This window comes from Pituophis catenifer, unplaced genomic scaffold, assembly GCF_029215685.1.
Source record: "Pituophis catenifer annectens isolate HBS135680 unplaced genomic scaffold, rPitCat1.0.hap2 SCAF_6, whole genome shotgun sequence".
Lineage (NCBI taxonomy): Eukaryota > Metazoa > Chordata > Lepidosauria > Squamata > Colubridae > Pituophis > Pituophis catenifer.
This window is the reverse complement of record NW_027256886.1, coordinates 100,447,908-100,470,361: the sequence shown is the minus strand read 5'-3', so window position 1 is coordinate 100,470,361 and position 22,454 is coordinate 100,447,908. Positions and strand designations below refer to the sequence as shown.

Below are 22,454 nucleotides of genomic sequence, written 5' to 3'. Positions count from 1 at the left end.
GAAGGAGAAAGGAAGAGGAAGTAGGGAAGAGAAGAAGCGGGGGGGGGAGAGAGAGAGGTGGTAGGTTTGAGGAGAAAGATTGCTGTACAGTAAAAAAGATGAAATGGAAGAAAGGCAACCCCAAACAAATATAAAGATATTAAGATATTGGCAATAAATAGTGGTGCGGAGGGGCGGGGTAAGGGGCGGGGCGAGCCAGCAATTTAACAAACGGTTCGGCCGAACCGCCTAGAACCCGCAGAATCCCACCACTGCCTAATGCTTGTGTGAATCCCCAACACCCTGGCCAGATTTTCTAAGATCTATAGTAGGAAGACAGGATTGGTGACCTCGGATTCCTTCTTTGTCCATTTGTATTCACAGATTTCTGCCAATCATAATTTGGCTGTAAGAGTGAAAAGAAGGCTGTGTAGCCCTCGGCTGTTCTTCAAGCACCCTGAGATTCAAAAGGGACCATTTTCAGTTGGGTGAATTTTCTTTTCTTTTCTTTCAAATATAATAGAAGAAACAGAAGAAGGTGGAAAATGCTTGCATATCTAATCCAACCCTAAATTCCTAACCCTTTCTTAAATGACAAGTTCACCCCAAAACTCCTTTCAACATTCATGGGTATTTACGAAGAACATTAGAGGGAGAACAATGGTTTAGATTCCTTGCCCATTTTCCACGTACAAGGACTTTTGGGTGACAGAGGACTGCAGGTTATTTTTATGTATTAAAACATGGATTTCCTAATTTTAGAATTTTCCCCTTTTATTCCTGTTCAGCTCATCAAAAACAAAGCAAGATTACAACACAACATAGCAATTCAGGTTTTAAATTTAACTTACAATATGTCATTGTATGAGAGCTCATGAATTGGAATAGACATGGTAACAGGTCAGCCAGTGGGGACTGTTTGGTGACCCAGATGGCTCGGAGCCTGGGCGTGGCTTAGCTTGACTGACTTGTATAAAAGAGTTGGTTTGTCCTTGCAATATAGCCTCTGTATTATATAGCTTCTGTATTTCTGTCTTCTGGCTTCTGGTTATAGCTTCTGCTGCATGGGTATTGTATATAAGGAAGTTTCTTATACAAATGAATACTGCTGAATTATTTACTTGTGTGTTGGTTGGATTGCTGCAAACTCTTAACACAATACAACCAGTAAGAAGGAGAGAAAATCACAGTCAGTGTTAAGCAAAACCAAAGAGCATTTTTCAAAAAGTTTCAAAGAAGCAGAGATCTCCTAAGGCGGTAGTAGAGACCTCAGGAAATAAATATGAATTTAAACATCAGGATTTGCTTGTGAGGTGGACTCAGAACCCCTGGAGATGCCTTTGAGAAAGAACGAATTGTCTTCCTCTCTGTCTTGGCCATGAACAAAATTTGGCTTGGCTTGCGTGCTGCTCCCATTAAGGAGATTACATTTAATCCTCCTTAAATCTGTGTGCTTTCAAAAGAAGCTACTCGATCAGTTGTCCTAGATCTACTCCGATGCTACAGTAATTGGTTTCTTGACATTTCCTAAGTCTTTAAATTATTCTGCCATGAGATTTTGTTTTTATCTTGTAAATTGTACTAGTTTATATAACAACCAACTTTATTTTATTTGGATTTTTCATTTTGGTAATGAATAAACTCAGCTTGGTGGTCCCTCATTCAAAAATAAATTCCCCCACCACTAAAACAGTAAATGTGAGCTGCTCCAGGGCTAAAAATAATAAAAATGCTTCCATGCTTTCATCCCCACATCAGGCAAAAAAAAAAAAACAGTTTTGCTCTTCTCTTTACCTTTTTACCTTCCTACCGAAGGAAGGAAGGAAGGAAGGAAGGAAGGACTGAATGATTTGTATGAGTGGAAACTGCAAAAGCTTTGCAATTACCTTTCCTTTTGAAAGTCCTGAAGCCAGATACCTAGATTTGTAGTGATCCATTAGGGTCCACAAATGGGGGGAAAGGCCACCTCTAACTTCCATGCATCCACAATATATTCCTGTGTTTTCAGACACATTGCTCTTAAGTCAGAATCAGAGGAGCTCAGCTCCTGAACAGAAATCTCAATGTTAGGAGCTGAGTCCCTACTATCCTACTATCTCTCTCTTGCTCGTGGCCCTTCCTCTCTAGGACAGCATCTCTCTGGTTTCCTCCCTGATAATGTTCTAATCATTTTTCAAAACCTGGCTGTTCTCCCAGGTCCCGGGGGTAGAGTGTCATGAGCCCAGATTTGTGCATTTGTTTCTTTCAGAGGTGCACAACCCATTTCTTTTTAATCTCTTTGTTCTTTAGTTTTTAAAACCCGCAGGCCATCTGGAATGGTTGGTCCCCTTTTTAAGCGGAATAAAAACCAAAGGGCCCAAAGACTCCATGTCTTAAATGCAGCTTTACCTGCAGGAAATAGTTGATGCTGCCTCCTGAGCCTGTGTCTCTGTCCACTGCTTCGATTTTGAAGATGCTGCTCCCAACCGGCGTGTTCTGAAAATCCAGAAAAGAGTTGAATTGGACTTGAAAGCAAGAACGACAATAACAAGAGTTGGGATGGAAGAATATAGTGACCAAGGGTGGAGGGGTCAGAGAAAAAGTAGACGAGAGGAAGCGACTAATAAAGGAGAAGACCACACTACCTACAGTAAGAGTGTACTGGAGAAGGAGACAATGAGAGGTCCTACTGAGATGAAACCAACCAACAAATACAAGGAATGTAACATCTTCTACATCCCCACTGCCTTCACAGTGATGAAAGGAGGAAATAGGAAAGCAACCTGTCAGTTGTAGATTTCCCAAGAAAAATCACATATGATAATGATGTAACATTTGACAGAAATGACCTGTAGAACTGGACCATCTCAAATACATGTATCTCTTGGTTAATACAAACCCAATCACACAACTCTCCCTCCCCCTCCCCCTATCTCTTTCTCTATCCCCTCCCCCCATTTTTGTTATATATAATTCAAGGTAGTGGACATACCTGCTTCCTAATAACCACGTGAGGTGGGTTGGGCTGAGAGAGAGAGAGAGCAACTGCTCCAATGTCACCCAGTTGGCTTCCATGGCTATGACAAGACTAGAACTCATAATCTCCTGGTTTCTAAATCAGCACTTTACCACTAACCAAACTGGCTATCATATTGGTGTAATAGCTTTTTCCCTCATGAAGCTTCATCATTCCAGCTACCCAAACGAAATCCACCAACCTCTTGGACTTGAATGATGTAAGGCGTGTTGATGAATTCTGGTCTTTCGTCATTTGCATCTGTTATAACAATTCTGACCTTCTCAGCCACCTAAAGTTGAACATGTGAACAGTTCAGCCAGGCAGTGTGACTGACACACAGTCCTGTGCATGCTTGCTTGCTTATTGCATCCTAGTCTACTGGTAATGGATGAAAGAAATACCGTAGTAACAAAAGACTACTGTATAAAGATGGAAAAATACACCCTGGAGATTTAAGCAATCGGGATAGTAACAGCAGTGAGTCTTCCGAAGGTCTTACTGGTTACATTCAAGGAAGTGCATTATGTTCAGAGCAAATGAGAAAAATTCAAATTAATGGCTTTTTTAAAAAAAAAATCTGAACATTTGCTTTTAAAGGAGAGAATAGTTCAATAGCAAAAGCCTCAGAGGAGTTTCAGATCGGGCAGCAAAGTCTGAAAGATTTCTGAGATTTTAGTGCAAATATATCTCAGTGTGAGAGACCTTCCGATTTCCCCCAATATGTGAAACCATAGAGTTGTATTGATCATGCTGAGCTATAGTTGGTTTTAACTAGACTATTGACAAAGGCATCAGAGCATAGGTCACACCCAATACTAAGCTACAAATCACAACTTGATAATGGCAATGGCCGACTTCACACCTCATAGCGAAGCCAAAATTAAACCAACCACATGACACCTTGGTACCTTGTGCGACATTTATTTGAACAAGAATGTAAGGACACAGCCCGGTTAGAACTGGGTTTCCAGATGAAATCAGAAAGTATGGATAAGGATTCAGGAAAAACCAGGTTCCCCATCCATGATCCACACACTCCAATATGCAAATATGCAAAAAATAAATTTAGATTCTTAATAGTTTTGAAGACCAAATAAATGAGTGAATTAAAGAGCCTGATGTAGGATGGACAGGGAAGAACATAAGATTGAAGTCAAGGAAATGAATTTTCAGGATAGCCTCATGTTCACCCAAAGAGATACATATCAATGAATTCAAAGAATTTTGCAGCATGTGGAGATATTGCCTGAACCATGTTACTCTCTGATGATCTTCTTTCATTCCTTGAGTAAAACAGCTTCTTGTCACAAAGATCTCCCAATGTGAATATTCGGCTTCTGTCTGGTAATCAGAAGCTGGACTGAATTTATAACTATGGAATCGGCTTTTAAGAGATTTATTCTGGCAATGATCCAGGTAACAAGACAATGATTCATTGTCACCCAGATTTGAAAATAGATATGGGATGATTCAATTTGCAGTTTCAGAACTGCAGCCCATGCAGTGATGGGTGACCCAGTTAAGATGGAGCGAGAAAGGCTGGGCCCAGATTCAGACCTTAGTCATCTTAGAACAGGACTTAAGGTCAATCAATCAGAGTAGAGCTGGAAGGGACCTTGGAGGTCTTCTAGTCCAACCCTCTGCTCAAGCAGGAATACCATTCTGGACAAATGGCTGTCCAGTCTCTTCTTAAAAACCTTCAGTGTAGAAGCACCCACAACTTCTGAAGGCAAGCTGTTCTACTCATTAATTGTCCTCACTGTCAGGAAATTCCTCCTCAGTTCCAGGTTGCTTCTCTCCTTAATTAGTTCCCATCCATTGCTTCTTCTCCTGCCTTCTGGTGCTTTGGAATTTTAGTTGAGCCCCTTTGTGGCAGCCCCTCAAATACTGGAATACCTGCTATCCTGTCCCCCTAGCCGTACCCAATTCATGCAACCGTTCTTCATATGTTTTAGTCTCCAGGCCTTTAATTGTCTTGGCTGCTTAGTTGCTTAGGTGTGAAGCAGTGGTGGGTTGCTACCGGTTCGACCTGGATCGGGCAAACCGGTAGTGGTGGCGGCGGGAGACTCCGCCCATCTGCCCGGATGCTTCTGCGCATGTGCAGAAGCCTTGCACACACGCGCAAACGCACGCACACCCACGAGCGAACCAGTAGCGACGGGTTTTGAAACCCACTCCTGGTGTGAAGCACACTTTGTCGCTATGAAATGAAACATCTGTAATTATTGAAAGCCCATTTCCATTGATATACTCACTGTGCTTAAGCCATCGGAAATATTAACGACCGCTTCGATCTCATCTTGGGTCTGAGGATGTAAAGAAGGGTGTATTTTAGCAATTGTTCATAACATACAAACACCTGATTTCTCTTTGCTTTGGATTTAATAAAAAATAGGCAACGCAATCCCACAACATGAATGCTACAGTGCAAATTCACAACAGGAGTGTCTGAGTGTCTGCCCAGAACCAAGTCCTGTAAATTCAGTAGGGCTTACCTCTGGGCAAATATCTCCGTATGGGTAGTCCTCGACTTACGACCACAATTGAAATTTCTGTTGTTAAGTGAGACATTTGTTAAGTCTTGGTGGTACAGGGGTTTAAAGCACCCTGTTATTAAGCTTATTAAGACCAGCTGCCTGCAATTACTGCAGGGTTCGAATCTCGCCAAGGCTCAAGGTTGACTCAGCCTTCCATCCTTTCTAAGGTAGGTGAAATGAGGACCCAGTTGTGGGGGCAATAAGCTGACTTTGTATAAATATACAAAAGGATGAAGGCTATTGCTGAGCACATTGTAAGCCGCCCTGAGTCTTCGGAGAAGGGCGGCATATAAATCAAATTAAAAAAAAAAAAAAAAAAGTGAGTTTTGCCCCATTTTGTGACCTTTCTTGCCCCAGCCAATAAGGGAATCATTGCAGTTGTTAAGTGAAGATAACAGGGCTAAGTAAATCTGGTTTCCCCTTTAACTTTGCTTGTCAGAAGATCGTAAAAGGTGATCATATGATCCCGGGACATTGCAACCGTCATAAATATGAGTCAGTCGCCCAACATCTGAATTTTGATCACATGACCACGAGGGTTCTGCAAGGGTTGTAGCAGTGGTGGGTTGCTACCGGTTTGCCCCGGACTGGGTGAACCGGTGGGGGCAGCGGCAGGAGGCTCCGCCCAATGGCCCGGATGCTTCTGGGCATGTGCAGAAGTATTGCACGCGCACGTGAGCATGCACCCACAAGCGAACCAGTAGCAATGGGTGTTGAAACCCGTCACTAACCAAAGTGACTGTTGGAAGTTACAGCAGCACTAATAAAAAGTGACAGGACAGAAGTCAAAGACTACCTGTATTTATTTACCTGAGAGTAAGCTTTAGTGATCGTGAACAGTGACACAATTTGTTCTTTCAGTTTCAGCAGAAATTATACAATAGTTTAGAACTAGCCAGAAATAATCCAATAACCAGCCAAAAGTAACCCAAATTACTCCACAAAAGGAGGCAGCCATGAAAAATAACACAAATATTTGTCATAACTAGGATCTGATGATGCTGGGTGTATTATTATCATAGATTCAGCTGTGGATAGCGATTGAAGTTAGAACGCCCAGGCTTCTATAAGTGCTAAGAGACATTTGAATATTTATTTTAGCAAGAAAGGTACATTCGGCCCGAATCGCTTGAGGCTAGAGATGGACGGAGCATTCCTATCCTTGAGCAAGAATAATGCCTATGAATGCAACTGAGAGAAGAATTTTAGACTGCAGCTCTATGGGGAACTTCTTTCAAATGATATGAAATATCTAATTATCTGATTTCCTCAGCTCCATCTCTTTCTGAATGTTAAATAGCCTAATTCACACCAAGATCCCTACCACAGCCGTGGGAGAATCAGATTTTGAAAAAGATCCTTCTGGGCTATACCTCTCGATCAAGCTCTGCAATCAGGGTAACATTTCCATAGTTTTCATCCACGGCAAAGTATTTTCTTGCTCCGGCCTCAAAGGTCACACCATAGGTTACCGGATCTCCTTCTGGATCTGTTCCATTTAGTGTATAAACATGTGTACCTACAACAGTAAGAGTTTTTGATTATGATTTTGTTTGCACAGCTTCTGAAAGGTTTTTCAAATCTTTTGGTTAAGAGTTGACATTATTATTGTATTGTTAAGACAGCTATTATGGAAATTATGCTAATCACTAATTTGTAATGTCTGTCACTCTGGAAAGTCAGTTCTGAAGTTCTCCATCTATTCTGGGTTACTTCTGCAGCACTTAATTGACCAGGTGGGTCTTTCTGTGCCATCGAGTCTGATTTGACTCCTGGCCACTCTCTGAAAACATCTCTGCAGGGTTTTTTGGCAAGATTTCAGGAGGGTCTGGCCACTTCCTCCTTCCTAAAGCTGAGAGAGTGTGGCTGGTCCATGACTTCTGGTTGCCAGCATTGGTAGCCACCCGATTGGCTGGCGGCAAACTGTCCCATGCGCCCAAACGCCCGACACGAACTGTACTTCGACAAATGGGCCGCGGCGAAGGGACTGGGACGGAGGGGCTGTGGCCCATGTGCTGGGGTAAAAAGATGGGGGCGGGCCAGCTGAGGAGAAAAGCTGGTGGATAATGCGTGGAGGCGGAACCCGGGAGGAGAAGCAAGCACGGCCAAAGGCAGGAGCCTAAAAGTCCCATTCCGTTTCAGAACCTCATTGTTATGGGGCAGAAAAATGCTGTAGGAGATGAATCGAGGTATGTACAAAAAATGTAGATCAAGCATGGTAAGAAGCTTTTTAGACTCACTCTGTTTGGCAGTCACAGAGATTAATTGAGCTGTTCAATCATGTAGAGATGAAGGAAAAAAATACAGTGTGAAATGCAAGGTCTTATCTCCAAGACAAATGATGGACATGGCTCTATAAAATCCTAATCCTAATGTGATGATCCTGATCCTAACCAACTCTGATGATGTTACCTAGTTGGGTAATGAAATGTCTGCCAGAAATCAACCAAGCTCAGAGAGCACCAAGGACCCCTCCTGTCAACCTTCAGCTACAAATATTCTCTTTTATTGATACCCAATCCTAACCTTCAAGCACATTTCCTGACCCCAAGCAGGAAAGAACATTATGGGGTAAAAATGAAGCCAAAGTGAACCTCTCATAACCATTTTAATAATAATTTTAATAATAATAATAATAATAATAATAATAATAATAATAATAATAATAATAATAATATAAAAAAAACAGTGTTTTAAGCGTGACTTATAGAAATAAGATTTTTTTTAAAAAGAATTGAATTTGTCCAGTTATTGGGAAACGCAAGTACCTTTCAATACTTACACCTGACCAAACCACAAAAATGTCCTCCCAAAACATTTTTTTCTGCTACATTCCCCTGAAGTTGTTTTCAATCTATCCCTAGTTAAAGAATCCAGTCATCCAGAGCTGGGCTGGTGTTAAATTTGTCCTTCCTTCTCGAATTGTGACACCATCCAAGAGTGCATGAATCATTGGGTAATGTTTATATTCCCAAAAGGAGAGGTGATAAAAAAACAAAACAAAATTGGAAATGGCAACAGGGGCAGCACATTTTGTGCTCGTCAGAGGTTTTTGAAAACTTGTGGGTGGCTAGAGAGCCACAGTGGGGAAAGACAGAAGCATAGAATCAAAATCATGTAAAGTATTAGTACCTCTTTATAAAGCCTTATTTAGATCGCATCTAGAATACTGCATCTAGTTTTGGCCATCATATTACAAAAAAGATGCTGAGACTTTGGAGAAAGGGAAGAGAAGGCCATCTAGGATGATTAAAGGCCTGGAGGCTAAAACGTCAGAAGAAGTGCTGCAGGAATTGGGTCTGGCTAGTCTAGACAAAAGAAGGACTAGAGTGGACATGATAGCAGTCTTCAAGTATTTGAGAGGTTGGCACAAAGAGGAAGAGGGGGTCAATTTATTTTCCAAAGCACCAGGAAGCAGGACAACCACCAATGGATGGAAACTAACCAAGGAGAGAAGCAACCTGGAACTAAGGAGAAATTTCCTGACAGTGAGGACATTTAACCAGTGGGATGGCTTTCCTCCAGAAGTTGTCGGGGCTTCATCACTGGAGGTTTTTAATAAGAAACTGGACAATCACTGATCTGAAATGGGATAGGACCTCATGCTTGAGCAGGAGGTTGGACTAGAAGACCTCCAAGTTCTCTTCCAGCTCTATCCTGATTGATTGATTGACCCTAAAATGCAGGGAAGTGGAAATATTTTACCTTCACTGCATTGAAGGGGTTTGCTTAGCAATGTGATGAAAACTACTGGAGCCTAGGATAGGTTAATCTGCATGATCTCCTTAAAAAAAAAAAAAAGAAAGAAAATTGTTCTTCAGTTACAGCGCAATGGAATCCACCGGTTTTGCTGAAGTGACCTCCTGCAGATGATTTGATGCTAGGATGGCTGCATGCAATCAAAATGTTAATAAAACTGGAAAGGTTGATTTCTCTATTTCTATCCTAGATCAGACGGTGTCTGACTGATAATTTTTACACCCTCTCAGCACCGACTTTCCATATCATTAACACTCGGAGAACATTTTCCAGCATGGAATTAACACCAATTAAAATCTATCTTTGGCAACGCTTGCTGAAAAGAAGAGAAAATTAAAAGGAAGGCTTATCTTTATGAGTCCAAGTGAGACTCTTAGAGAAAAATGTTCATGAAAGAGTCTTCATCAATGAAGCAGAGAACTTTTCTCCCTTGTCCATCAATGAAGATTTAATGGTGTAAATTCACCCACATTCCCAATATAGCAAGCTATAAAGGAACCAATAAATGGTAGAAGAAATGGATAAAGTGTTTTTAGAAACCACAAGTCCTTCCATCTTGGGAAAAATGTTGCACCATCTACATCTTTTCCCAGAAGCTACCTGCTAGGCTTCTACGGAAATTCCTAAACTCAAAAAGATTTTTCTCCTACTACGTTAAAGGATATCAAAACTGGGTTGTCAAACCTCATTAGGATGAGATTACTTTTTTAGGAGATGTAGATCTCCTGCCTTTTTGTTTGGAAAAGACCATTCTGTTTTATCTGAAAGGTGCTTTTTCGAAAGGCAACTGGACTTTGTTTTTTCCTTGAAGACATTTTACTTCTCAGCCAAAAAGCTTCTTCAGTTCTGACTGAATGGTGGAGGATGGAAGGATTTATGTTCCTTGCAGTCCTCTGGTCATTAGCTCTCTTTCTGAGAGCCGTTGAGGCCACTTGGAGGTTTATCTGTGCCCTCAGGGTCATCTGAATAGTGCAAATGGAAGTTCCAACCTTCTTGGAACTGTTGAAAAGACGGTATTGTAAACAGGAGATAGGTGGAGTCATATCCCTCCCACTCTGTTGAGAGAGAGAGAGATGTTTAATCCTAATGTAGATGGCCTCTTTGACCCCTCTTTCAAACCAGAGCTCCGCTCTGTCCAGAATGTGGACATAGAACCGTTCTATCTTCTGGTACCAGATACTAGTAAATGGTAACAGAGATTGACAGCACCTAATGGCTAGGCATGGCTTTGAAGTGCAGATGAAGGTAAAGGCTAGCAAAAGGAATGGAAGCCATTTGATATAACAGTTAAAGGTGTCAGGCTAGAAGCCAGGAGAGTAGAAATTCTAGTCCTACCTTAGGGACAAACCCAACTGGGTATCTTTGGGTCAATCATTCTCTCTCAGCCTCAAGAAGAAGGTAAGAACAAGCCACTTCCAAAAAGGTTTCTACAATGTGGTCAGGAAAACCAAATATCCATGGAGGACCCTGGATTTGAGCTTGACTTGAAGAAGACTTACCACTGCAAGAAAACCTTTTGCTCTTTGTTCCAGAGTCAACTGCATGTCTATGGCAGAAATCACTGCACTCTCTGTCAATGTACACCTGTATGAAATTACACTTCAATAAAGCAATTTGGACTCTGGACTGAAGAAACTTTTTGGATGAGAAGCAAAATGTTTTCACAAGAAAGTCCAGTTGCCTTTGGGACAACTGTGATGTGGGTGATTGAAAATCTCTATAGACGTTTGGACCCTGATTTACTTTGTCAACATGAAGAGTTGCATCAAACTCACTGTGACAAAGCCACGTGGATGCCTCAAATTCCTACGGACCAATGTTGGGAGAAATCACGGGAGCAAACTGACTCCACTGAAGGCATCCACTTGCATGTTCTTCATGCTAAAGGATTCTAGGCTGAGGGATCTCTAGGCTGGGAAATTTTTATGATTTCTCAGCCTGGAAGCACATTCGCTAATCCTGTTGGAAAATGATATTTCCCACTTTTTTCCTTGCAGCACTCCCTAAAAAAGTTCTCTTATTCCTTTCCCACACTTGACCTCCTGATTATAGGTGGTCACTGAGAGAGAGAAGAAAATGTCCTCCCCCATCTGTGTCCTCTAAATGAGGACAGTGGAGAATAATTAGAAGAACTCAGGGGCATGGAAGAAGCTTTTCCATAAAACTGGCTAGCCTCAGCTGAGTGAGCTGTCCAGAAGTGTCTACACTTCATAGCTGGACCCTCCAAGCCTGGGAGATGCCTTCTGGATGGGAAGAAAAGTGATTGCTTTGCTCTGAAAAGCCAAGAAACAGCTGGTGCTTCATGGAGTACATTTGAAAAAAAATGCTTTGCTTGAAGCTTTTTTATCTAAATGAAGCCCTCCTCCGAAACTTCACACAGCCCTAATATTTAGCAAAAAAACTTAAATTTTCCTCTAATATATCAATCCAGAAGAAATACAGAAAGGCTGGGTTCATGTATGAGGTTCAGATGATAAGTCTGGTTGGGTTTCAGCACTGTATCTGAAGTCAGCTGTTCCGATATGAAAACTGAAAAAGAGTTCTAGAATAATATATCCAGATCAGGATGGGTTGTTCCACAAAACAGTGTGTGAATCCCAACAATAACTTTACCCAGAAATCACAAACCTATCAATGACTGCATTGAAAGATTATGTAAACTGGTAGTATTGGGTAGAGGCAAAACAATAGGCTACCTAAATTGGCTGAAGATCAAGGGATCTTCAGCATAGGAGACAAGAGGGTCAATAACTCTATGGATCTTCTCTAGATTGGCACCAAATCTCTTGGGAGATATAGGCTATGAATTCTGGAAGCTGTTAGCAACCCAGTGTGGGGTAGATGTTAAAGTATTGGAGTAGGACCAGGAAGTTATGTCTTCAGTCCAGCCTGGGAATCTCTGGTGTGGATTTCAATCCAGTCTAACTCAGAAGCCTTGTTGTGGGGATAAAATGAAGGAAAATCTTCATATGAGTGAGTTCCCAAAGGACAGTCAGAATGAATCAATAAAATAGCATCAACTACCCAGAGGATCCCAATTTGGGATTGGGAACTGCCATTACAGTCCCAACAAATACGGTGCAGAAACAAAACCTCAACATTTCTGTTTTTAAACACACAGAGAGACACAAGATTACAACACTGACCCACAGCTGTATCTTCTGAGAGGCTGAAGAGGGCCATATTCCCATTATTGCTGCTGGCTCCATTGTCAAAGAAATAGGGTGCGTAATTTGCCTGAACTGTAAGTTAAGAGAAAACAGAGTTCAAGGGAGAAACATTCAACAAGTGGGAAGTTATCTTTTCTTTTATGTACACCGAGAGCTTATGCACCAAAGACAAATTCCTTGTGTGTCCAATCACACTTGGCCAATAAAGAATTCTATTCTATTCTGTTCTGTTCTGTTCTGTTCTGTTCTGTTCTGTTCTGTTCTGTTCTGTTTCATCTGTGCACAAAGCCCAATTCAACCCCTCAGGTCTAATTCAACTAATTCGTATCTGAGAAAACTCTGAACATCTCAAAAGACCACTTGCACTATTGCTGTTAACAATACAAATTGCTATAAATCTGACAATGTTTTAAGTTCAAACAGAATTTGATTTAGGCACAGGAAAGAAAATAAGGGAGACCTGATCTATCCCCCCAAAATGTTTGCTAATCAAAACTCATCAAATCCCCCTGAACTGTGCAAAGGTCCCATATTCCATTCAACCTCCAAGCAATTCCTAAGCGATTTAAACAATGCCTCCTGAATTTTTAAAGGGACGCTTACCCCCAAATCTTTAAGAAAACAATTACTTACTTGCTACAAGAGAAGAGCAAACCCGAGAGGGGGGGGGGGGAGAAAAAAGAGGAAAAACCCATTAGATATCATCCCATACTTAATTTATTTATTTATTATTATTTTTTAAATAGCCCATTTGAGGTTCATCAATAGCCAAAAGGTAGAACAGAAAAGACGGGAATGAGCTAATCATCTTGCTATTTATGCCATTTTTGAGTTGAAAGTCGCAATTAGCAAGAAGACCCCCGAATCTTAAACCTTTGCCCCAGTTCCAACCGGCGTAGTTTTGAGAGATTTGGCTCTACTTACCCAGGCAAACGTGCACCAGATTGAGAAATAAGGAGGTTGGCAAATGCCGTTCTCGCTTCATCCTCCCCCCAAAGAGAGGATCCGTTTCTCCTTAATTTTGGGGAAGGGGGGCAGGCGAAATACCCTTCCGAATCCCTGCTGGAAACCTTCTTCAGAAGTTGGGGGGATGAGGAATCTGGCAGAGTGGCAGGAATAGTTGCTAAGATGTTAAGCGGATGACCCGACTTAATTTTGGAGGCATTGAAAGGCGTTCCTGCCTTCCACTTAATTAGTCCAATTATTCTGCCAGCAATGGGAGATTTATTTGCAAGCATTCAGCCTCTCTCTACCTGGGAACAACAGCCTGCCTGCAATTGTCCAAAGAAACCCCTCCAGATCCAAAAGGCAAGTTGGTTTATCTTTCACTTATCTTTTTTTTCCTGGTGCTTTCGTTTTTCTTATTCCCAACGCCGCCCACACCCCTTCTAAATAAATAAATAAATAAAATATTAACAACTCCCAGGGTGTTCTGCATTTTTTTTCCCCTCACCAAAACACCTAAGGAGTCATTTCTCAGGACTAAATGAATTTCATCTTGATATTCTTAAATTAGCATCCGTACATAATATTTTGCTTTCCAGGATCAGGAAATTAATACATTGAACGTGGAATAAAGGCAGCCAATTCAGGACTGATCGAGAGGCTCAATATTTAGAATTATTTTGTTAATAAGGAAATCCCTGTTTTTTTAACTTAAATCCTTCATTGAAAAGACAACAAAGCATTCTATTAGCACAGAGAGCTGTAAGAACACAAATCAAAATTTATCTCTTCAGTGATGATTTAAGCAAGGCTTTTATTCCTAAATTCATTTTTGGCTTTCTAATTTTTTTTTAAAGAAGTGGATATTTTTGGAATCAGTCATGATTGAGATAAATCCATGTTCTAAAATGGGGAATTCATCAAGTCATGAAGTCAACTCATTCTGGAACTTATAATTTGGAGAGAAAACATCTTCACAGATGACACGGTCCCCCATCAGCAATTGTTGAAAAGACAGGTCTAAAATCATGATATATAAAATAAGAAATTCAGAGCAGATGTTGTCCCTTAGTCCACTGTTCAACTTCTATCTCCTTGTGCATTTACAATAATATTGTCAGGTATGAAAGATTAGTGTTCCTGGTTTTTTAAAATTTAAATACCTCTTCTGGGTTGGACTGGATAAGAACCTTCCGTGATGCCTGCTAATCCTTCTCAGAAGCCCAGAGCCATCTGTCCACCTCGCCAAAGTGTCAATAGAGAAATTAGGCCTTCTGTGCCGAGAGGACTCCCTGAGTGACAAGAGGCAGACCTCTTGACTTTGGGGCTGCAAGAGATTGATGCAGAATCGAGTGGGGCTGTGGTGGGCCCAGGGCAGGGGAAGGGAGGGTTTCTTAGAAAGCTTTGACAATTGAATTTAATAGTGGAAACAGATGCTGAGGAATTAAAGCCCCTCAGGTGGCTTCTTCAGATTGACTTGGATGTACACATATACCCTGTTCTTGATAGAAGGTTCATTTTGAACCACCTCAATTTATTATGTTGAATCAGAGATGCAAATTGGATCACACCTTAACAGAATAACCAAGCTGGAAGGGACCTTGGGCCGGAGACCCTATACCAATTCAGACAGATGATCTCTTCTTAAAAATCTCCAACGTTGGAGCATCTACAACTTCTAGAAGGAAGTCGTTCCATTGATTAATTGTTCTCAGTGTCAGAAAATTTCTGTTTTATAGTTCTTAGGTTGCTTCTCTCCTTGGTTAGTTTCTACCCATTGCTTCTTGTCCTACCCTCAGGTGCTTTGGAGAATAGCTTGACCACCTCTTCTTTGTGGCATCTCCTCAAATATTGGAACACTGCTATCATGTCACCCCTAGTCCTTCTTTTCACTAAACTTAGACCTATCCAATTCCAAAGTCCCAAAGCACTCCTCCTCCCCCTCCTCCTCCCATCAGGTCAGAAAACAAGAGTGGGCTTAACAAAATTGCGAATGATCCAAACCAGAAACTTCCAGAGAAAAAGACTAATACAGAAGGTTGAATCTTTTTTTCCAATTATGTACTTGTGATCACTCTGAGGAATTCTGGAAGAAAGAAAATTTCACTCAAAAAGGATGCAACGACCTGAAGTGCATGAAGTGCAAGGGTCGGTCCTCTCGCCCCTTCTGCTCAACATTTATGTGAAGCCGCTGGGTGAGATCATCCGTGGTTTTGGGGTGAGAGTCCATCAGTACGCTGATGACACCCAGCTGTACATCTCCACCCCAGACCACCCCAATGATGCCCTTGATGTGATGTCTCGCTGCCTGGAGGCCATGCGGGTCTGGATGGGGAGAAATAGGCTCAAGCTCAACCCTTCCAAGACTGAGTGGCTGTGGCTTCCGGCGTCCCGGTACAGTCAGCTGGTGCCATCACTGACTATTGGGGGTGAATCTCTGCCCCCCACAGAGAGGGCTCGCAACTGGGTGTCCTCCTGGATGCACGGCTGTCTTTAGAAGAGCATATTAAAGCACTCCATGGCATAGGACCCGGGTACCTCCGAGACCGTCTCCTGCCACCAATAGCCTCCCACCGACCAGTCCGTTCCCACAGGGAGGGTCTCCTCAGGGTGCCGTCAACCAAGTTATGTCGACTGGCGGCGCCCAGGGGGAGGGCCTTCTCTGTGGGAGCCCCATCCCTGTGGAACGAACTGCCCCCGGAAATTCGTAAGATCTCCGACCTCCGGGCGTTTCGCTGCTCACTGAAGACCCTATTATTCCGCCAGGCCGGACTAACAACACAATAGCTTTTAAATTGGGATATTTAAATTTATTGGGGTTTTAAATCTGAGCCACTTTATTTAATTATTTTAAATTTTATATTGTTGTTTTGTTTGTGTTTTTAAACAGGCTGTACACCGCCCTGAGTCCTTCGGGAGAAGGGCGGTATAGAAATAAAATTATTATTATTATTATTATTATATGATGGCCGTGGCCAGGGAGGCTTTTTATCAGGTTTGCCTGATCCGCCAGTTGCAGCCCTTTCTGGACCGGGACGCCTTGCGCATGGTCACTCACGCCCTCGTCACCTCCCGTCTGGACTATTGTAATGCTTTCTACATGGGGCTCCCCTTGAAGAGCACTCGGAGGCTCCAACTGGTCCAGAATGCAGCCGCGCAGGTGGTTATGGGTGCACCTCGTTACACCCATGTAACACCTCTCCTGCGCAAGCTGCACTGGCTCCCAGTGGTCTTCCAGGTGCAATTCAAGGTGTTGGTCACCACCTTTAAAGCACTCCATGGCATAGGACCAGGATATTTACGGGACCGCCTTCTGCCACCAATAGCCTCCCACTGACCAGTCCGCTCCCACAGAGAGGGACTCCTCAGGGTACCGTCGGCCAAGTTATGTCGGCCAAGTTAAAATCCAGGAGGAGAGGCTTCTCTGTCGGAGCTCCTGCCCTTTGGAATGAATTGCCCCCGGATATTCGTAACATCTCTGATCTCCAGGTCTTTCGCTGTGCCCTCAAGACCCTACTGTTCCGACAGACGGGGCTGTCTAACTGAATGATTTTAAATTGGGTTTTAATTTTGGGTTTTAAAATTTGGCCAAAACTATTTAATGATTTTAACTAATTTTAACTATGATATTGTATATTTATGTTTTTAATCTTGGCTGTACACTGCCCCAAGTCCTTCGGGAGAAGGGCGGTATATAAATAAAATAAAATAATAATAATAATAATAATAATAATAATAATAATAATAATAATAATAATAATATTAATGAAGAGCTATTGCTTTTAACACTTGCCAGAACTCAGAGTTCATTCTTCTTTTAAATAATGCTGTTGAAAAATTCTGATGAGGACCTACAAAAAGATAGAAGATGAGAGAGCATGATGTAAGGTGGCACTGTTCTGAGATGCTTAAATCTCTGAAGGACTATTAGTATTAGGTTTAGTGTCAAATATAGTTGATTACTCAAGAAAACTCTTGTGCAATAGTTATGTCCCTTTTTTTAGTATTTAAAAAGAGGATTGCCTAGCTGGTAATACTTCTCCATGCATGTAGGTGTTTCTCTCTCTCTCTCTCTCTCTCTCTCCCTCCCTCCCTCCCTAGGTACCATCTATCTATATTCTAGGTTGTATATGTATCCTAGAAAATTTCCAACTGATATATATACAATATATATATGTGTGTGTGTTTGTGTGTATATACAGTAGAGCTGTAGTAGCGCAGTGGTTCGAATACTGTGCTGCAGGCTACTTCTGCTGCCGGCTGCCTGCAATTTGGCAGTTTGATTCTCATCAGCAAAAGGTTGACTCAGCCTTCCATCCTTCCAATGTGGGTAAAATGAGGACCCAGATTGCTGGGGGCAAGAGGCTGACTCTGTAAACCACTTAGAGAGGGCTGTAAAAGCACTATGAAGTGGTATATAAGTCTAAGTGCTATTGCTATACATGTATATACAGTATGTACACACACAAATAGTGCAAGAAATGTGCAAATTAACATTATGATAGTAGGTAGAACTTGGCTAGTTCTAAGTTGGGAATCTTTTATGATGCTGATCTATGCTTTGAATGTTGAATGTCTTTCTGCCAATGATTCTTAGTCCGGTTTAAACTTCCCCCATTACTCACAGGAGCCCACATCAAAGGGGCAGGGGGGGGAGGAGCATTGAAGGCAGGGCTGATCCTGAAAAATCAACTTTGCGTCTCCCCCCCCCCCGAAGGGAAACTGGGTTCAAGGCTTCCAAGTTAAAGAAGTCTCAGGTAGCTCAGCTTGGAGTCAGAGATGCGCCAGGTAGTCCTAACCATTCGTTTAGTGACCATCCAAAGTTATGACAGGGCTGAAACAAGGAACTTACGATCAGTTCTTGCAGATACCGTATGTTTTGGAGTATAAGACGCACCTTCCCCACCCCCCAAAAGAGGGCTGAAAATTTGGGTGCGTCTTATACTCCAAATGTAGCTTTTTCGAAGCTTTTCTTCAGCCCTAACAAGGTGCTAACGAGGCACAAGCGATCTTCCCAGATTTACCTGCTCCCTTGACTCTGTGCTTTAACGAGGCACTAGCTGAGTGAAGCTATCTCTCCCCGTGCTTTGCCTGCTTTTCTCATTGCTGCTTCCTCTCAGCTGTGCCTTAGAAGCTGTTTTTTATCCCCAAGCAGGGGATAAAAAAACCAGCAAACTAATGTGGTGAAGCTGACCAGACTAAGGACGCTAGCCAAATGAATACCTGGTAGACAGATTTTTTTCCTATTTTCCTCCCCAAAAACTAAGCTGCGTCTTATACTCAAAAAAATATGGTATTTGATGACGATCGTCACATCACCCCAGGGGTCACATGATCAAAATCTGTGAGCTTGGCAACCAGTTTATATTTAGGAGGTTTGCAGTATCTCTCTCTTGACACGGTTTTCCCCAAAGTGACACCCTTCAGAAGGACCGAACTCTTGGCAGAAACCAAAAATCATGACAGACCAGCATAATGACAACAACAACAGATTGGTTTTCATACATGCAAATACTTTCCAGATATCGAGAAGATTTTAAGCAAGAAGGTATTTATAGTGTTTCAACTGGTTTAGACAAGATATTAATGGGTTCAGATGACCATATAATTAAAAAGCTATATGGATATTTACTTGAAGCAAAACTGGAAGAAGAACAAGTCAAAGAATCAATGATAGCATGGGGAAAAATTTTTATAGTATAGTATAGTATACTATAGTTATAGTATTGATTTAGAGAAATGGCAAAAACTGTGGTCACATAATTATAAAATGACAATGTCAACAGCATATAAAGAGAATTTGTATAAGATGTTTTACAGGTGGCATCTACCCCCGACGAGAATAGCCAGGATGTTTAAGAATAAATCCGAGAAATGTTGGAAGTGTCATCAAACTCCAGGATCGTATTACCATATGTGGTGGACATGCGTGGAAGCAAGGAGATTTTGGACTAAAATACATACGTGGTTAGAAAAAATGACAAAGACAAAGACTTTAAACCAGAAATATTTTTATTAGGAATCCTACCAGAGACATTTAATAAGAATTACAATACTTAATTGTGAACATTTTAACAGCGGCCAGAATTGTATTTGCCAAAAACTGGAAAGGAGAGAAGATAATTACCGATGAAGAAATTATTATGAAAATGTTGGACTGTGCTGAAATGAGTAGATTGACATTTGAAATAAGAGAACAGGAAGATAAACAATACTATTTGATATGGGAGATATTTTATCAATGGTTTGATAAAAAAGTATGGAGATGAGATAGCATATATGAAATGTTTAAATATGTATTTTTAGTTTAAGTAAAGAATAATTGTTATATGAGGAGATTTGGAGAATTGTAAGCACGAAATGATTTTAACCGATTGAGATGCTGTCTATAATCGTTTGTAAGGATGATATTTTTATGTTATTGTTGTTGTGTTTTTTTTTTTTATTTTTAATCTAAAATAAAACTTTTTTCAAAACAACAACAACAACAACAACAGGCTAATTTGCAGCTAATATTATGTATTTGTCTAAGCCTTCCCTTCACACTTGAGGCAGCGGTCCAGGAATAAAAACATTATTGGGAAATTTGCTGGCTTTATGAGGTTTACAGAAACATTTCTTGTGCTGTCCAACAATCTCTGTAAGACAAAAAGGGGGAAAAAGAGAGAATAAACTTAATTGAAATAATATCACGTGTACAAATATCTATCAATTAACAGCTTTCAAGAATCATATTAAAAAATCTCTCTCTCTCTCTCTCTCTCTCTCTCTCTCTCCTCTCTCTCTCTCTCTCTCTCTCTCTCTCTCTCTCTCATATATCTATCTATCTATCTATCATCTATCTATCATCTATCATCTCTATCTATATAAAAGGGAAATACTACTCACACATCATCACAAAATCTCCAGAACCATAAAGCCTACAAACTTGAAATTTGCCATGTATGTTCCTTTTGGCTTCTAGGTGCTCACTAAGAAAGGATTTTTGAAATGACTATCAGAGCACTAGTATTTCCTATATTATTATTAACATGCTCTGACGCTAGGGAGTTCTACTCCCCCTCCCCACCTGAAAATAAATCTGTTCCAAATGCAAAACACAAGCAGAGGAGAGGAGTTTCAGTTTTACTTTCACATGTTCTTTCTATTTTATCATCTCAACAAATATGTAAGTCAAGCTAGACTGAGAGGGAAGTCTCCATCCAGGATTAACCCAGGAGATTCAGAAATGAATGATGCCCAAGCTGCCCCAAGTACTAGTCTAGCATTTAGCTATGTTGGTGGAAGATAACAGACCAAAAGGTCCAGACAACCTCAACCTGAGCAAAGCTAGGCTAAGCTGCAGAACTACCAAACAAGAAATCAGGATGGAGATTGACCATTTTTCAGGGTAAGACAGTCATCCCCTTCAAAGGAAAGTTGTTTGTAGATACCCTTAGTTCAGTTTGGGCTTCTACCAGCTGACATCTGACATAACATAGACAAGAGCATTGCCAAATAATACTCATCTGTAGAATAGGCTGTGGTTTCAAATACCAGTGGCAGAACATGGGGCAGAGTTAAAAGAGGGATCAGCCTACAATCCCTATGTAGGTACACAACCAGACTAAAAGCAACCCCCCACCACCACCGAATGCCATTAACCTACATCTAAGTCCAAGCAGGTGCTACCCATTGGTTGAGAAGATTCCTGCCCATCGGCTGTTAGCAATAAATCAGTTTGATTGGACCTTCACGCATGGACCGTCTGACACCTTTTTGCTGCTCATTAAAACAGACCCTCTTTCCCCCTGAGCTTGACACCAAGCAGAAGAAATATCCAGCTCTTTTAAGAAGAGAGACTGGACAGCCACTTGTCTGAAATGGCTACATGGAATAAAACAATGGATGGAAACTAATCAAGGAGAGAAGCAACCTGGAACTAAGGAGAAACTTCTTAACAGTGAGGACAATTAGTCAGTGGAACAGACGTTGTGGATGCTCCATCAATGGAGGCTTTTAAGAAGAGACTGGACAGCCACCTGTCTGAGGTCTCCTATAAGGTCTCCTGCTTGAGCAGGGGGTTGGACTAGAAGCCCCCCAAGGTCCTTTCTAACTCTGTTTTGGGAAATCAATGCATTAAAAGTATTGTGTCTCTTTTCTCAGACTTGCTTGGAAGCTTGAAAGAAAGAGGGGCTGCTTTAATGATTGGGAGGAGGAGGTACTGAGGTCACCTGAGGTCCAAAGCAGTTGTTAAAAGTTCTAACACAAGGAGATTTATCTGCGTTTATGCTGATAAAAACTGACAGCAAACATACTTCTGTCCATCACAGGCAGGTGTTTCTTCATTTTGCACAAGCATTTTCTTCTCATTCTTGACCCTAAGGAATAATAATAATAATAATAATAATAATAATAATAATAATAATAATAATAACAACACTACGTTAGCCGAAACTAACCAACTGATGTATGCAGCAGCTGTCATAACCACCAAAGAACTGGGGTTGAAAATACAAAAGAACCAAAGAGGCACGAAGGGGAAGCCTAAGTGGAAAATTTGGTTAGAATTGAAGATCAAAAAAGTACGTGGAGATTTGAGCAACTTGAAGAACCTAAGGCAAGGTCAGCTAAAGAACAAGCAGGTCAAAAGCAGCCTGGAAGCAAGATACAATCTAAGGAATAAGGAGATTGCAGTAGTAATTGAAGAGCTGAAGCAGAGGGTTGTTGCCATCGCTGAAAAGATTAAAAGGTATGAAAACCGAGTAACTCAGTTCAAGGAAAACTCACAGTTCAGAGCAAATCAGCACCAGTTTTATAAGAATTTAGAAAATGGAAACGGAGTAACAACAAATGAAAAGCCTGATAAAGAGAAAGCTCTGAAATTCTGGAAGAATTTGTGGGAAAACAACAAGAAGCACAACAGAAATGCAAAATGGATCAAACAGGTTGAAGACTCTATTAAAGTGCATAAAATGGAAGACGTGAAAATAACAAAAGCAATGGTGCAAAGACAGTCAAGAAAAGTGAAGAACTGGAGTGCACCTGGACCGGATGAGCTGCATGGCTTCTGGTTAAAGGCACTTA

At 41.3% G+C, this 22,454-nt stretch overlaps 1 protein-coding gene across 1 annotated transcript in view; it reads right to left on the bottom strand.

Annotated features, from left to right (window-relative positions):
- The window catches only part of CDHR1 (cadherin related family member 1), a 50,653-nt gene extending 36,972 nt beyond the window's left edge, over positions 1-13,681 (bottom strand). The window contains 7 exon segments of the mRNA XM_070945962.1: positions 2,368-2,454; positions 3,177-3,266; positions 5,233-5,283; positions 6,888-7,033; positions 12,420-12,515; positions 13,368-13,434; positions 13,436-13,681. Coding sequence (XP_070802063.1) covers positions 2,368-2,454; positions 3,177-3,266; positions 5,233-5,283; positions 6,888-7,033; positions 12,420-12,515; positions 13,368-13,434; positions 13,436-13,681 — 783 coding nt within the window.
- Positions 13,682-22,454: the final 8,773 nt, after the last annotated feature.